This window comes from Hemitrygon akajei, chromosome 19, assembly GCF_048418815.1.
Source record: "Hemitrygon akajei chromosome 19, sHemAka1.3, whole genome shotgun sequence".
Lineage (NCBI taxonomy): Eukaryota > Metazoa > Chordata > Chondrichthyes > Myliobatiformes > Dasyatidae > Hemitrygon > Hemitrygon akajei.
In genome coordinates, this window is record NC_133142.1 from 76,631,455 (window position 1) to 76,649,257 (window position 17,803).

The 17,803-nt window shown below is 42.8% G+C and overlaps 1 protein-coding gene and 1 long non-coding RNA gene across 4 annotated transcripts in view; one reads left to right on the forward strand and one right to left on the reverse strand.

The window, feature by feature from the left end:
* LOC140742087 (uncharacterized) overlaps nucleotides 1–17,803 on the forward strand; it is a 175,654-nt gene that overhangs the window by 151,492 nt on the left and 6,359 nt on the right. For 2 of the 3 annotated variants that reach the window (XR_012102206.1, XR_012102207.1), the window contains one exon: nucleotides 11,792–11,959. The exons of the other annotated variant lie outside the window; for it this stretch is intronic. This is a non-coding gene — a long non-coding RNA (uncharacterized lncRNA). The remainder of the gene's footprint in view (nucleotides 1–11,791; nucleotides 11,960–17,803) is intronic. 3 annotated transcript variants of the gene reach the window in all.
* LOC140742085 (semaphorin-3F-like) overlaps nucleotides 1–17,803 on the reverse strand; it is a 340,273-nt gene that overhangs the window by 93,017 nt on the left and 229,453 nt on the right. The window contains exons 6-7 of the mRNA XM_073072913.1: nucleotides 13,974–14,067; nucleotides 8,607–8,726 (exon numbers count right to left, since the gene is read on the reverse strand). Coding sequence (XP_072929014.1) covers nucleotides 8,607–8,726; nucleotides 13,974–14,067 — 214 coding nt within the window. The remainder of the gene's footprint in view (nucleotides 1–8,606; nucleotides 8,727–13,973; nucleotides 14,068–17,803) is intronic.

Consider the following 17,803-nt stretch of genomic DNA (forward strand, 5'->3'; position numbering starts at 1 on the left):
TCTACTCTAGGATCGTGGATGGTTGTGAAGAAAAAGAATTTCAGGATGTATATTGTATACATTTCCCTGACATTAAATGTACCTTTGAAACCTTCAAAACATATGGTGCAGAATAAACACCGAACAGTCATAGTCTGGACCTTGAAAAGGCAGTGATCTGGGAATGCTGGTGATGTAGAACAAGCGGAGATTTGGGATAGTTTGTGATGTAGGAAAGGGACCAAACCAAATATTAGCCATTTCTGAATGACTGGACAAAATAGGGATTGAAACAATTATTGACATTTAAAGAACTTAGTGAGACATGTATAGCAATGTTACCAGGTGTTGAGTAGAATACAAAGTAAGAACAATATGCAAAATGTATCACTGTCTATTGTTCACTGTTGTATAATAACCACTACTGCCCCAGAGAATTCATTAGACTGTAAAACATACGAGCAAACTTTAGCCATTTGGCCCATTAAGTCTGCTCTGCTATTCCAGCATGGTTGATATATTATCCTTTTCTATCCCATTTTCCTGCCTTCTCCCATAACCTTTGACACCCTGACTAATCAAGAACCTATAAACCTCTGCTTTAAATATACCAAATGACTTGGTCTCCACAGCCGTCTGTGGCAATCAATTGTACAGTTTCGCTGCTTTCTGGCTAAAGAAATTCCTCCTCATTCCTGTTCTAAATGGATGTCCCTCTATTCTGAGGCTATACCCTCTGGTCCTAGACTTCCTCATTACAAGAAATATCCTTTCTATATCCACTCGATCTAGGCCTTTAAATAGCCTTCAATGAGATCCCCCTCATTCTAAATTTGTGTGAGTACAGACCCAGAGCCATCAAACGCTCCTCATAAGTTAACCCTTTCCAATGCAAATTTATTCAAGTGCATTATTTACCATGACCAACTCAAAAATAGAGTCAACTTTATTATAATAAAAATTAATTTTATTGTAAGGTTATATCAAAGACCATTTAAGTTGACTCTACGGCAGTTGTGTTTGTGTGTATGTGTTCAATGTATACAGCAGAACAGGAGTTATTTGATATACAGCTATGTCTTATATAAGTCCTGTTGGGTATAGTCTTTCATTGATTCTATCGCATTTCTTGCATTTACTGTGAATGCCCGCAAGAAAACGAATCTCAGGGTTGTACATGGTGACATATATGTACTTTAATAATAAATTTACTTTGAACTTTGAATGTACAGTTAGGTGTGGGTTACCCTAAAATCTGAGCTCACTTGTGTTTAAAACATTGGCCAATCTCCAGTTGACTCTCAGTTTTCTTTGTGAATGTCAAGCATTTCCAGATTTCCCTTTGTCTTCTGTAACCATGACCCTTTCCTGCTTATTCTGCATGCATGGAAACAAGTGGAATTTGTTCACTGTGAGAGGCAATGTAATCATACCCTGTACAGGGTGAGTGACAGGGGTAACACCTTTTCCACAGCTCATACCCTGGAAACAAGCTCCCTGCCCTAAAAGGCTGATAACATCTCTATGCATGTTACTGTAAGGGAGTAATAATCAGCCATTATTTCACAAAGAAAGAAAGACTGATCTGCCCAATCATCATGTTAAGCCTGGGGTAACAACCATCTTCACACGTGGGATGGGAAATTAGTTCATTTAGTTGTTTTTAGTGTGGTTTATAGAAGTGGCATGTCATATCTTGTCAGTGCAAGCACTTTTAGATGGCTTTGGCTGCAGATGGCAGGCAGACTTCATGTAGTTACAGTTCCATAGCTCATCCTTATCTGCAGTTTACTGGTGATATTTGAATGGGAAAAGTAGTGGGTACAGCCCAGTCCATCGCACGTAAAGCCTTTCATACCACTCAGCACATCAATATAAAGTATTTATGTAGGAAAGCAGCATCCATCATCAGTGATCCCCACCACACAGATCATGCTGTCTTCTCACTACTGTCATCAGGAAAAAGGTACAAGAGCCTCAGGACTCACAACACCAGGGTCAGGTCAACCAGAGGGGATAACCTCACTCAACTTCATTTGCCCCATCACTGAAATGTTCCCACAAACTATGAACTTACTTTCAAGGACTCTTCATCTCATGTTCTCGATATTTATTGATTATTTATTTATTTTAATCTTTTCTTTTTGCACTTGCAGTTTTGTTGTTCTTTTGCACACAAGTTAAACACCCAAATTGGTGCAGACTTTTATTGCTTCTATTATAGTTATTATGCCTGCAGGGATATGAATATCAGGGCTGTACAGTATTGTGGAGAAGTCTCAGGCACATATACTGTGTATAGATGTGGTGCCTAAGAATTCTGCACAGTACTGTAGTAATTTTATGTATTGCACTGTACTGTGGCCACAAAAACAACAAATTTCATGATGTATGTGAGTGTGATAAACTTGATTCTGGTAGGGATCACTATTGTGGGTTGAGAGTGGGAAGGGAGCAGGGAAAGGGAAATTATGGTTGGGAAAAGAGGAAGAGGGGGTGTGGGAAAAACCAGACAGACATTCCGTAATGATCAATAAACCAACTGTTTGGAACCAAATGACCTTGCTGGTGTTTCAGGGCAGTGTATGTCTGCACCCACACCACCCCTTACCTCTGGCATTCCATTTCTGCCCACTGTCCAACACCCCTCCCATGCTGCCCGCACCCTCACCATTCACAACATTCTTTGCTCCCACCACATTTGCAAATTTGCTCTCAACTCCATGTTGATAAATACAGTACTGAGCAAATATCTTAGGCACTCTAGCCATATGTATGTGCAAAAGACTTCTGCACAGTACTGTAAATGGCTACATATATCTACTTTGATAATAAATTTACTTCGAACTTTTGAAGTTTGAAGTGGAAATCAGTTACCAAAATTTGTCATGTAAGCCAATGAGACTCATAAAACAAGCAAACCTTGCAAAGGAAGTAACAAGTTTTAATAGAAAGTCCTGGAGTAATTCTGCAGGGCAGGTAGCACCTGTGCCCAAAGTAACAGAGTTAATGCTCAGATGGAGACATAAGAGACTGCAGATACTGGAACCTGGAGCGCAAGACAATCTGCTGGTGGAACTTGGCAGGGTAAGCAGCACCACAGAAGCTGTTCGACCCACTGATTTTCTTGAACACATTATTTGTTAATCCAGACTCCAACATCTGCAGTCTCCTGTATTACTCAACTGCAAAATCTCTGTGTGCCAACTCTGAAGATTTTCTCCCAGTTCTGAGGAAGTGTTTTGAACAGAAACATCAACAATTCCTTTTGTCTTGTAGATGTTGCTTGACCAACTGAGAGATTGATTGTTGCTCTTGTTATTTCAGATCTATGATCTTGAGGAACATAAGAACATAAGAGATAGGAGCAGGAGTAGGCCAATCGGCCCCTCAAGCCTGCTCCGCCATTCAACAAGATCATGGCTGATCCAATCTTAACTCTAGTTTTCACCGAATCCCACAAGGCAACAGTGCCAACCAATAGGGCACCATGCTGCCCATTTTATTTTATTATTCATCCCGCCCAAATCCATGTGATCACCCGGGGAAAAAAACCGAGTTGCCAATTGAGGAGAAAAAATCTGGAAAATTCCTCTCAGACCCATCCAGGCTATCGAAAACTGGTCCAGGAGATCACATGGCTGATCTAAACCTAGCCTCATGTCCACTTACCTGCTCGCTCACCGTATCCCCTAATGCCATTTTTATCCAGGAAAATGTCTATCTCCGTTTTGAATTTATTGAGTGTAGTAGCTTCCACAGCCCTCTGGGGCAGTAAATTCCACAGCCCCACTACCCTCTAAGTGAAGAAATTTCTCCGCATCTCAGTCCTGGAACGGCATCCCCTTATTTTGCCCCCTAGTCCTAATTTCACCCATCATTGGGAACATTCTCCCCGCAACCACCCAATCAAGCCCCTTCACAATCTTATATGTTTCAATAAGATCGCCTCTCATTCTTCGGAACGCCAATGAGTAGAGTCCCAATCTACTCAACCTCTCATCATACATCAACCCACCCATCCCCGGAATTAACCTAGTGAACCTTCTCTGCACTGCCTCGAGAGCCAGTATGTCCTTTCTTAAATATGGACACCAGAACTGCACGCAGTACTCCAGGTGTGGTCTCACCAATACCCGGTACAACTGCAGTAAGACCTCCCTGTTCTTATACTCCATCCCCCTAGCAATAAAAGCCAGCATTCCATTGGCCTTCTTGACCACCTGCTGCACTTGCATACTAACTTTTTGTGTTTCCTGCACCAGGACCCCCAGATCCCTTTGGACTGAAGCACTTTCCAGTTTCTCTCCATTTAGATAATAACTTGCTCTATTATTTTTCCTGCCAAAGTGCAAGACCTCACACTTGTCAGTATTATATTTCATCTGCCAAATGTCTGCCCAATCACTCAGCCTATCTATGTCCCCCTGCAGGGTTTCAATGTCCTCCGCATTCATTACACTTCCTCCCATCTTTGTGTCATCAGCAAACTTCGATACGTTGCACTTAGTCCCTTTCTCCAAATCATTAATATAGATTGTAAAGAGTTGGGGTCCCAACACCGACCCCTGCGGAACACCACTAGTCACCAACTGCCAGTCTGAGAATAAACCATTTATCCCAACTCTCTGTTTTCTGTTAGAAAGCCAATCCTCCACCCATGCCAGAATATTATCCCCAATCCCATGATTTTTTACTTTAAGTAATAATCTTTGGTGTGGCACCTTGTCAAATGCCTTTTGGAAGTCCAAATACACCACATCCACTGGTTCCCCTTTATCTACCCTATATGTTATGTCCTCAAAGAACTCCAACAAATTTGTCAAACATGACTTCCCTTTTGTAAAGCCATGCTGACTTTGTCCTATTAAGCTATGTTTATCCAAATGCCCTGTTACTGTTTCCTTACTTATCAATTCCAACATTTTGCCAACCACAGATGTTAGGCTAACTGGCCTATAATTCCCAGCCTTCTGTCTATTGCCCTTTTTAAATAAAGGAGTTACATTAGCATTTTTCCAATCTGCCAGGACCATTGCCGAGTCCAGCGAGTTTTGAAAAATTATCACTAATGCATCCACAATCCCGACCGCCACTTCCCTTAAGACCCTAGGATGCAAGCCATCTGGTCCAGGGGATTTATCCACCTTCAGTCCCATTAATTTATCAAGTACCATTTCCTTGGTGATTTGAATCGTAGTTAACTTCTCTCCCCCTAGAGCCCCCTGTTTATCCAGTGTTGGGATATTTTGAGTGTCCTCTACTGTAAAAACTGATACAAAATATTTGTTCAGCGTTTCCGCCATCTCCATGTCCCCTACCATTAATTTCCCGGTCTCATCTTCTAGGGGACCAACATTTACTTTAGCCACCCTTTTTCTTTTTATGTAACTATAAAAACTCTAAGCTAAAAAAATTATTTCTTTTTCTCTATCCTTGCATCCTGCCTAAACTGTTGATCAACTCCAAGAGTTTTTGTTGTTATTTCAGATTTTCTGTATCTGCAATTTTTTTTGAGAATTAGCTCATTAATGCATAATATTTGGCTAGGATCTTTGGGCAGTTCATCGCTCTCCTGGAAAACAGGAAGATTAGCTTTACTTGTTACATGTACATCAAAGCATGTAGTGAAACGTGTTATTTGTGTTAACGACCAACACAGTCCAAGGATTAAGATTCAGGGGAGAAGATTTAGGATGGAGATGAGGAGAAACTGTTTTTCCCAGAGAGTGGTGAATCTGTGGAATTCTCTGCCCAGGGAAGCAGTTGAGGCTTCTTCACTAAATATATTTAAGAAACAGTTAGATAGGTTTTTACATAGTAGGGGAATTAAGGGTTATGGGGAAAAGGCAGGTAGATGGAGCTGAGTTTACAGACAGATCAGCCATGATCTTATTGAATGGTGGGGCAGGCTCGATGGGCCGGATGGCCTACTCCTGCTCCTATTTCTTATGTGCTAGTGCCAACACAGCATGCCCACAACTCACTAACCCTGACTCTAATGTCTTTGGACTGTGGGAGAAAACTGAAGGAAGCCCACACAGTCACAGGGAGGACATCCAAACTCCTTATAGACAGAGATTGGAATTGAACCCTAAGCAAGATAAATTCTGCTGCTGCTGGAAATCAAAGCAATACACATAAAATGCTAGAGGAGCTCAGCAGTCCAGGCAGTATCTATGGAAAAGAGTAAACAGACTGAAGGGTCTCAACCCGAAACATCGACTGTTTACTCTTTTCCATAGATGCTGAGTTCCTGCAACATTTTGTGTGTGGTGCTGGGTATTGAGCCCTGATTGGTGATCACTGGTGATGTAATGTGATTCTGCACAAGTCTGACAGCTAGCAACCTTACACTGGGGGACAAAATGGGAACTATATATACAGTAAGCATCCATTATCTGAAGAATAGTAGAACTATGCATATAAAAATGGCCTTTATCCAAGAACATAACCAAGCATAAAATAAATAAAATGTCCCCTGGGGATACCATGGAACTATGTCCATCAGCCTTGGAACACAATCAGAAACAGGTTTAATATCAATGGCATATGTCAAGAAATTTGTTAATTTTGCTGCAACAGTACAATGCAATACTTGATAATATGTGGAAAAATACACAAGTAAATCAATTACTGTAAGTATATATATGCATATTAAACAGTTAAATTAAAACTAGTGCAAAAGCAGAAACAATAAAAGTGAAGTAGTGTTCATGGATTCAATGCCCATTTAGGAATCGGATGGTAGAGGGGAAGAAGCAGTTCCTGAATCACCGAGTTTGTGCCTTCAGGCTTCTGTACCTCCTCCCTGATGGTAACAGTGAGAAGTGGGCACGCCCTGGGTGATGGGGGTCCTTAATAATGGATGCCGCCTTTCTGAGACATTGCTCCTTGAAGATGACTTGGATATTATGGCGGCTAGTACCCAAGATGGAGCTGACTAATTTTACAACTTTCCATAGCTTCTTTTGATCCTGTGCAGTAGCCCCCCCCCCACCCCACCCACCTCATACCAGACAGTAATGCAGCCTATCAGAATGCTTTCCACGGTACATCCATAGAAGCTTTTGATGAACCAAATCTCCTCAAACTCGTAATGAAACACAACTGTTGTCTTGCCTTCTTTATAGCTACCTCAATATGTTAGCTAGGTCCTCAGAGATCTCGACACCCAGGAACTTGAAATTGCTCACTCTCTCCACTTCTGATCCCTCTGTGAGGATTGGTTTGTGCTCCAATGAAACAACCCCAATCATTTTCTTTTCATTCTTTTTACTCCTTTGATATAATGATGTATGGCATGATCTATCGAGGCTGCATACAAAACAAAACCTTTTCACTGCTTCCCCATATGTGTGACCGTAATAGACCAATACAATAAAATGTGTGCAAAATTTAACCTTTCTTTGGGGAATACATTGAGACAACACACTCAGTAAATAATCCTTCCCTTGAGTATACACTGGAATGACACACAAAAGCAATCCTTCCTTTGGGCATACATTAAAACAATGCACACAGTAAATGACTGTTTCCCTGGGATGAAATGCAATACCTGGAGATAGTAACCCTTTTACTGGTGATACAGTGCATGAATAGCCACAGTAAATAACCCTTCTACTGAGATCATGGTTCTAGAGTGTATACAATAAATGACCATCCTCTGAGGATACAATGCTCACAGTGATGGTTATTACCCTGGGAATTCATTGCAACTCTAGGGACAGCAGTCAGCATATTGCTTTGTGGTGCCAGCCCTGATCACCAACTATCACCAATTCCTGTACAGAGTTTGTATATTCTCCCCGTGGGTTTTGTCCAAGTGCTCCGGTTCACTCCCACGTTCTACAGATGTGCAGTTAAAGTTACTGTGGTATGCTTTGTTGGTGACACTTGCAGGCAGTCCAACACAAATCTCACTGATTTGAGTGACACAAACTATGCATTTCACTATGTGTTTCAATGTACATATGACAAATAAAGCTAATCTTTATAAAGTCTATTTGAGACTCTGAGATAGGCACATGGATGAAAGAAAGATGGAGGCATGTGGGAGTGAAGCATTAGATTGATCTTAGAGTAGGTTGAAATGTTGTCACAACATTACGGGCTGTAGGGCCTGTTCTGCGTTCTATGTGATATGTGCTGCATTCTGTGTTGTGTGTGCTGTGTGCTGTGTTCTATGTTTTATGTTCTGCGCTGTATACCCACAGTAAATAATCCATTTCTCAGCTATAAGGTGCAATCATTTCGCAGTGACTAATACTTTGAGAATACCGTGGAGCAAGATAGCCCTCATCTGGTGAGCACAGTCCATCGTCATCCATAGTAGTTCCCTTGTGGATACAATGGAAATATGTGCAAATTAAGTAATGCTTCCTCTCTGGATAGATGATGGTTGGTTAGATGATGTAAACTGCACAAAAAAATCCTGCGGGGGAGTGTTTTTAAATCAGCTGGACTGCTCCAGTTTCTCTATCTCAGTGCTGATAGATGCTTAATACCCTCTCTGCACAACAACACACAGAGGCTGGGAGATACCCAATAGATCTGGGTGTTGGATCCTGCTTTCTTCTGTTACCGTTCAGGTTCTGAGAACACTGTCAGATGTCTTGGCGACTCACCATTTAACCAACGGGAATTGTACTGGTCAGTCCTCATGGCCGTTTGCTGGCCCATTGTACGAAAGATGGCTGCGTCCGTTCCCATGAAGTCGATGTAGACACCTGCGTAGAGCTCACCATCTGCAGGAAGCAAAAGAGTATTAGACTGAGAGCAAGGAGGAGTGCATGACAGAGGGATTGAGGTGATAAAAGCACTGACGTCATCATAATGCTTCGTAAGGCACTGGTCAAACTCATTTGGAGTATTGTGAACAGTTTTGGACTCCATATTGAAGAAAGATGTGTTGGCATTGGTCCAGAGGAAAATGAAAGGGTTAATGTACAAGGAGCATTTGATGGCTCTGAGCCTGTACTCGCTGGAGTTTAGGAGAATGGGGTGGGGGGGGGGGGGAACCTCATTGAATCCTATTGAATATTGAAGGACCTAGATAGAGTGGATGTGGCGGGGATGTTTCCAAAAGTGGGGGAGAGGACAAAAGTAGGACCACAGGGTAGAAGGGCATCCATTTAGAACTGAGATGAGAGAAATTTATTTAGCAGGAGGGTGGTGAATCAGCGGAATGCATTGCCACAGATGGCTGCGGAGACCAAGATATTGTGTATATTTGAAACAGACAGTGATGGGTTCTTGATTAGTAAGGGCATCAAAGGTTACAGGGAGAAGTCAGGAGAATGGGATTGAGAGGGAGAATAAATCATTCCATGCTGGAAAGACAGAGCAAACTCAATGAGTCCAATGGCCTAATTCTACTCCTATGTGTTATGGAATTCTGGTGCAGTATACCAACCACCATAATCGCTGCATGCAAACTGAAATATTCAGTAACAAGACTTATGAAATAAGTGGCTGTGGATACAATTACAGTCAATCCCAAAGCAATCTGCCTAGTAAGTACATAGTACATGCAAAAATGAATAGGCTTCACCTTAATTCTTCAATCATCCTTTGTCTCTCTGATTGTGTGATTGAAATAAACTGTAATCTGATATCACATTACTCTGCCTTCCCTGCACAACCACAATGACCTTGACACATATTCTTAGAGAAAACACTATGGACTGGCTGATCACATCATACTTTTAACTCCGGAATTTTGGTTTTAATCATTCCTGAGCAGATGAGGATCATGTTTGCTCCTTTTTTGCTGATTCAGAATGAAATTAATTTGGGCAGCTGGAACACAGTCAATACCTTCATCAGGTAGGTTTGCAGAGCAGAACAAATAATCTGCTGTGTCCCGCTGAGCAATCCTGCAGGGGTGTCCTCGCTCAGACTGAGTTGAAACAAGTTGAGCCTGGGACTTGGGGGATATCCACTTAAGTCAAAGTTTGCTGAGAAAATCTACAAGGGTGTTGCTGGGACTATAGTTCATGAGTTATCGTGAAAGATTGAATAGGTTAGGACTTTATTCCCTGGAGCATAGCAGAATGAGGGGAGATCTTATAGAGGTATATAACATTATGATGGGTATGGATAGCACCTTTTTCCTCTGAGATTGGCTGAAATTAGAACTAGAGGTCATCAGTTTAATGTGAAAGGTAAAATATTTATGGGGAATGGGAGAGCTTCTTCATTCAGAGGGTAGTGTGAGTGTGGAACAAATTTCCTGTGGAAGAGATGCATGTGAGCTCAGTTAAGATAAGTTTTGGCAGGTAGATGAAAGAGGGGGGTATAGAGTGCTTTGGTCTGGGTGTGGGTAGATGGGACTAGGTGGAAAAAATGGTTGGTGGAGACTAGATGGGGTGAAGGGCCTGTTTCTGTGCTGTAGTATCCCATGACTCTATATCACTAAAAAAGGGAAAAATGACAGAAACTCTCAGCAAGTCAGGCAAAATCCATGGGGGAGAAAACTGGGTGGAACAGTGGCACAACGAGTAAAGTGGCCTGTAGTACCAGTGAACTCAGTCCAATTCCAACTTGCAGTATTGTCTCTATATTCCTCTTGTGACTGCCAGGGATTCCTCTGGATGCCCAGTTTTCTCCTACATATCAAAGGTGTGTGGCTTGATAGGTCACAGTAAATTCCCTATAGTGTGTAAGTGTGTGGTACGAACCCGAGAGGCTTTGATGGGGGATGTGAGGAGAATAAAATGGGATCAGTGTAATTAACTGCTTAGTAAACACAAAGTACACTGCAGATGCTGTGGTCAAATCAACACATACAAAAGCTGGATGAACTCAGCAGGTCGGGCAGTATCCGTTGAAATGAGCAGTCAACGTTTTGGGCCGAGACCCTTCGTTCATCCAGCTTTTGTACGTGTTAATTAACTGCTTGATGGTTAGCAAGGATTCTGTGGGCCACAGGGCCTACTTCTGTGCTATAGGACTCTGACTCTAGGCTGCTGATAAAGGTTCCTTTATCAGAAATATACTTCTGGTAAAGGATCTTTTATCAGAACAAGAAAGATGAGAAAACCGTTATGTTTTCTGCTGTGTGTTAGAGGCAAGCGGTGAACAGAAAAGAGAGTTCTATGACAGGACACAGACCAAATCTGTTCAAGTAACCATAACTTCAAATGCTGACTTTTAGGAGAGAAAAGTGGAAAAGGAACGAATAGAAAGTGAAATAATCTGTAAACAAAGGCCCATAATCTCAAACAGTTGAATGCAGTATGGAATCCCAAGAGTGGCAAGGTGTCCAGTCAGAGGATCAGGTACTGTTCCATGAGTTTACATAGGGAGATGTTGGTACAACGTAGGAGGTCAAACCAAAGCCAGAATGAATGTGAAGGGCAACTGGAATCTCAAGGTCCTCTGTACAGTCTGCAAAGCTGCCCAATTTTCAATTAACCGCTATTTTAATTCTCTTTCTGAAAGCCCAAATCTGAACTCTCCACCGATGTCCAAGTTCCCCATCATCCATCTGGGCATGTTGCAGCCTCAATATTGAATCCATCAGTGTTGCAATTATATCTTTTCCAATACATTTTAGTTTCTGTTTATCCCTTTGTTTTTCCCCTCCAATTCTGTCAGGATTTAAAGTAATGTTTATCGTGACAACTTCGGTCTGCACCTTATCACAGAGCTCTCTGATCTCTTGACCCCTCCCTTTCTCTGCAACTTAAACACACACTTGTTTTCTCCTGTTCAAGTTCTTTTGAAAGGTCATTGACCTGAAACATTGACACTCATTTCTCTTTCTTGACCTGCCGAGTGCTTTTGACATTTTCTGTTTTTGTTTCAGATTTTCCAGAGACCGCGGTTTTTACGCTTCAGGTCCTGAGTAGAGGCAAAAAAAAATAGGAGCTCTGACATCTCAAACTGTCTAATTCATGAGTGTCCAACAAGCAGGACAGGTTTACCTACAGGAAATAATTTACAAAAACCAGAAAATGGTGCAGATGTGCAGGAGGTCAGTCAATATATCAATCTAAATACCTTTGAAGCCCACTTGCCTTTTCTTCTGTCTTTTCAGATACTAGCAAAGCTGATACACACATTGAGCATTTCCTATTTAAAATCAGTTACGATCTTAATAAAATGTGGGATAAGCTTGGGGTATTCAGCTCAATCCTTCATGGAGCAGCTGATTACAATGATCAATCGACTGAACGATTGAAAGCGAGAAACCTTTGTTGCATTGGATATTCTTCAGTGGTTCTGATAAACTATTGGGAGATGGCCTGTGGAAGCTTCCCAAAGAGTTCAGGAAACCATTACATCGATGGTGTCAGAATAACCTCATACTGCCAGTTCGTCTTCCAGTTTCAACTGATCTTAGCAGGATTGGGTACAAATACAGTCTGCGCCCCATGACAACAACCAAAGTAGTGGGGGGGGGGGATTGTGGGCCAAACGTGTGTGTGTGTGTGTGTGTGTGTGTGTGTGTGTGTGTGTGTGTGTGTGTGTGTGTGTGTGTGTGTGTGTGTGTGTGTGTGTGTGTGTGTGTGTGTGTGTGTGTGTGTGTGTGTGTGAGTGATAGATACATCAGTCAAATTAACCGTCAAGGTCGAACAACCTCCTGGATGCCTGATCCAGGCCAAATCTGACCACAATGCCGGGCAGCTGGCAGGAAGTAAAGGTCTAGAATGATTCAAAGACTTTAGCCAAAGGTGAAGAGACAATTCTAACTTCACTTCCTGCAAACAGGCCTCTGTCATTCTTATACAAAGTGGGTGGGGAGCAGATGAGGAGTAGTTGGAGGAGGGGCAGCACCACGGAAACGTCAACACCTCACTGGCACCAGCCTCCCCGTGAACAAGGACAGTGCTGGAAAAGGGCCAGTAACATCATGACGGATCCCATGCACCCTGCTCATGGACTGTTGGTCTAAGCCAATCAGGAAGGAGCCTGTGTAGTATCCACATCAAGACTACCAGACTCAAAAACAGTTACTACCCCAAACAGAAAGATTGATCAACACCTCCACCCACTAAATCAACCATGACTTTATTTCCTGTCAGTCACCTCATGTACAGCCCAGCATCAGTTTAAGGACATACACAATGAGCGCCATGGTACTATTACAGCTTGGCTGTTGATGTTCGGAGTTCAATTCCAATGTCATCTGTAAGGAGCTGTACATCCTCCCCGTGGAATACGTGGGTTTTCTTCGCATTCTCTGGTTTCCGCTCACAGACAGAAGACGTACCGGTTGGTAGGTAAATTGGTCACTGTCAATTTTCCTGTGATTAAGCAGGATTACATCAGGGGTTGCTAGGCAGTGTGGCTTGAAGGGCCGATAGGATCAATTCCACGCTACTTATCAATAAATAAATAAACCATCAATCTGTGTACATAAGCTATATTGTGTATTTATATATGTTGTGTGTTTTTTAATTAATGTGTTCCATATCTTTTGTGTGTTTTTATATGCTGCATTGGATCAGAGTAACAACTATTTTGTTCTCCTTCTATTTGTGTACACGAAATGACATTGAATAATCTTCAGTGGCTGGAGGAGGCTGGTGTGGTGCAGGGCAGGAGGAAGTGGGAGTGGGGAGGGCAATAAGACAAATCAATAGAATTTAAAACACAAGCCAGAGCACACATCTGGAACAGCAATCTCCTTTCAATGCAAATTCCAGTCTGCATTCCAGGTGCTCATTGGTGAGTGGGCCTTAATCATGGACAATGACATTAGTTAAGCAAAAGTGCCTCAAATCACTCAAGCAAACACAGACAATTACACGATCATTTTTGTGACTGACATACCAATACAATTGCTTTCAATCTGTCCACTGACAGTGACTCTTGCTGAAGCCTGTTTCAACGATCCATGGAATTCAGTTATTTACAGGCAGGATAACATTCATGCCCACCCACTGTGCACTGCGTCCCCCTTTCCCTTTAACTTCTCTCCTTGCTTCCTTCCCCTTCTAGTCTGGACTCGTCAATGTACTGAGGAAGAGTAGAGAGAGACTCACTAATTAATGATGACACACTGTTGAGCTTGGGGTCATAGGAACACTTGCCCTTGCCGGATTCAACTTTTCCTGGCTCCAGATGGAAGATGTAATCCTGAGAAAGTGATGGAAAAGCAGAGACAAGCAAACATAAAGGGGGGGGGGGGGGAGAGAAAGAAGAGGGAAAGAAAATATTTATTAAAAGCATCTTTTAATCAACACTGTAGATACCTTCATGTCTTTCAAGAGACTAGTTCATTTTTGATACAAAGGGTAAGATTGAGCTGAACCACACACTGCATTTAAACCAGGAGATAATAAAAGAATTGAAATATATCATTTATAGAGGAAACATGGTCCAGTGCCTGTAAAAGTGAGGCACTATCACAGTAGTGTAGCAGTTAGTGTGATGCGATGACATCTTGGGGCATCAGAGTTTGGAATTCAATTCTGACGGCATCTTTAAAGAGTCTGTACATTCTCCCTGTGAACGCATGGGTTGCATACCAGTTAGCAGGTTAATTGGTCATTGTAAATTGTCCCATGATTAGGCTAGGGTTAAATCAGGGGCTGCTGGGTGGCGTGGCTCGAAGGGCTGGGAGGTCATTTTCCATGCTGTAGCTGAATAAAATAAACTCCTCAATAAACTTTGGGAATTAGATGCAGTGCTGTGAGGCAGAAGCAGTCGAAAATTTAGACACATGGATGACCACTTCTGCACCAGGTGTGTCGAGCTAGCTCCTTAGTGATTGTGTTAGGGAACTGGAGATGCAGATCGATGACTTTTGTCTGGTCAGGGAGAGTGAGGAGGTGATAGAGAGGATCTATAGGCAGGTAGTCACCCTGAGACCACAGGAAACAGAGAAGTGGGTAACAGTCAGGAGAGGAAAGGGGAAGGGTCAGGTACTAGAGAGTACACCAGTGGCTGCCCCCCTTAACAATAAGTACTCCTGTTTGAGTACTGTTGGGGGGGGCAGCCTACCTGGGGGAAGTGACAGTGGCTGTGCCTCTGACACAGAGTCTGGCCCTGTGGCTCAGAAGGGTAGGGAAAGGAAGAGGATGGCAGCAGTGATAGGGGACTCTATAGTTAGGGGGTCAGATAGATGATTCTGTGGACGCAGGAAAGAAATATGGATGGTAGTTTGCCTCCCAGGTGCCAGGGTCCGGGATGTTCTGATTGTGTCCACAATATCTTGAAGTGGGAAGGAGAATAGCCAGAGGTTGTGGTTCCAACGACATAGATAGGAAAAGGGAGGAGGTCCTGAACACAGACTACAGAGAGTTAGGAAGGAAGTTGAGAAGCAGGACCTCAAAGGTAGTAATCTCGGGATTACTGCCTGTGCCACGTGACAGTGAGTATAGGAATAGAGTGAGGTGGTGGATAAATGCGTGGCTGAGGGATTGGAGCAGGGGGCAGGGATTCAGATTTCTGGATCATTGGGTCTTCTGGGCAGGTGTGACCTATACAAAAAGGACGGGTTGCACCTGAATCCCAGGGGGACCAATATCCGGGCGGGGAGGTTTGCTAAGGCTACTGGGGAGAGTTTAAACTAGAATTACTGGGGGGGTGGGAACCAAACTGAAGAGACAGAGGAAAGGGAGGTTGGCTCACAAATAGAGAAATCTTGGAGACAGTGGGAAAGGGAGGATAAGCAGGTGACAGAGAAGGGATGCGCTCAGACCAATGGTTTGAGATGTGTCAATTTTAATGCGAGGAATATTATGAATAAAGCAGATGAGCTTAGAGTGTGGATCAGTACTTGGAGCTATGATGTGGTGGCCATTACAGAGATTTGGATGGTGCAGGAACAGGAATGGTTACTTTAAGTGCCGGGCTTTAGATGTTTCAGAAAGGATAGGGAGGGAGGCAAAAGTGGTGGGGGGGCATGGCACTGTTGTTCAGAGATAGTGTCACAGCTGCAGAAAAGGAGGAAGTCTTGGAGGAGTTGTCTACATGGAGGGATTGTCTACAGAGTCTCTGTGGGTGAAGATCAGGAACAGGAAGGGGTCAATAACTCTACTGGGTGTTTTTTATAGACCTCCCAATAGTAACAAGGACATCGAGGAGCAGATAGGGAGACAGATTCTGGAAAGGAGTAATAATAACAGGGTTATTGTGGTGGGAGATTTTAATTTCCCAAATATAGATTGGCATCTCCCTGGAGTGAGGGGTTTAGATGGGGTGGAGTTTGTTAGGTGTGTTCAGGAAGGTTTCTTGACACAATATGTAAATAAGCCTTAAAGAGGAGAGGCTATACTTGATCTGGTATTGGGAAATGAACCTGGTCAGGTGTCAGGTCTCTCAGTGGGAGGGCATTTTGGAGGTAGTGACCACAATTCTATCTCCTTTACTATAGCATTGCAGAGGGATAGGAACAAACAAGTTAGGGAAATGTTTAATTGCAGTAAGGGGAAGTATGAGGCTATCGGGCAGGAACTTAGAAGCATAAATTGGAAACAGATGTTCTCAGGGAAATGTACGGAAGAAATGTGGCAAATGTTCAGGGGATATTTGCGTGGGGTTCTGAGTCGGTACATTCCAATGAGCATATGGAAAGAATGGTAAGGTACAAGATTTGCGGTGTACAAAGGCTGTTGTAAATCTAGTCCAGAAGAAAGAAAGAGCTAATGAATGGTTCAAAAAACTAGGTAATCATTGAAATCTAAAAGATTATAAGGCTAGCAGGAAGGAGCTTAAGAATGAAATTAGGAGAGCTAGAAGGGCCATGACAAGGCCTTGGTGGACAGGATTAAGGAAAACCCCAAGGCATTCTACAAGTATGTGAAGAGCAAGTGGATCAGACGTGAAAGAATAGGACCTATCAAATGTGAGAGTGGAAAAGTGTGTATGGAACTGGAGGAAATAGCAGAGGTGCTTAATAAATACTTTGCTTCAGTATTCACTATGGAAAAGGATCTTGTTGATTGTAGGGATGACTTGCAGTGGACTGAAAAGCTTGAGCATGTAGATATTAAGGAAGCAGATGTGCTGGAGCTTTTGGAAAGTATCAAGTTGGATAAATCACCGGGACCAGAAGGGATGTACCCCAGGCTACAGTAGGGAGGAGATTGCTGAGCTTCTGGCGATGATCTTTGCATCATCAATGAGGACAGGAGAGGTTCCAGAGGATTGGAGGGTTGCGGATGTTGTTCCCTTATTCAAAAAAGGGAGTAGGGATTGCTCAGGGAATTATAAGCCAGTGAGTCTTACTTCACTGGTTAGTAAGCTGATGGAGAAGATCCTGAGAGGCAGGATTTATGAACATTTGAAGAAGCATAATATGATTAGGAACAGTCAGCATGGCTTTGTCAAGGGCAGGTCGTGCCTTACGATCCTGATTGAATTTTTTGAGGATGTGACTAAACACATTGATGAAAATAGAGCCGTAGATGGAGTGTATATGGATTTCAGCAAGGCATTTGATAAGGTACCCCATGCAAGGCTTATTGAGAAAGTACGGAGACATGGGATCCAAGGGGACATTGCTTTGTGGATCCAGAATTGGCTTGCCCACAGAAGGCAAAGAGTGGTTGTAGATGAGTCATATTCTGCATGGAGGTCGGTCACCAGTGGTGTGCTTCAGGAATCTGTTCTGGGTCCCTTACTCTTTGTGATTTTTATAAATGACCTGGATGAGGAAGTGGAGGGATGGGTTAGTAAATTTGCTGATGACACAAAGGTTGGGGGTGTTGTGGATAGTGTGGAGGGCTGTCAGAGGTTACAGCTGGACATTGATAGGATGCAAAACTGGGCTGAGAAGTGGTAGATGGAGTTCAACCCAGATAAATATGAGGTAGTTCATTTTGGTAGGTCAACTATGATGACAGAATATAGTATTAATGGTAAGACT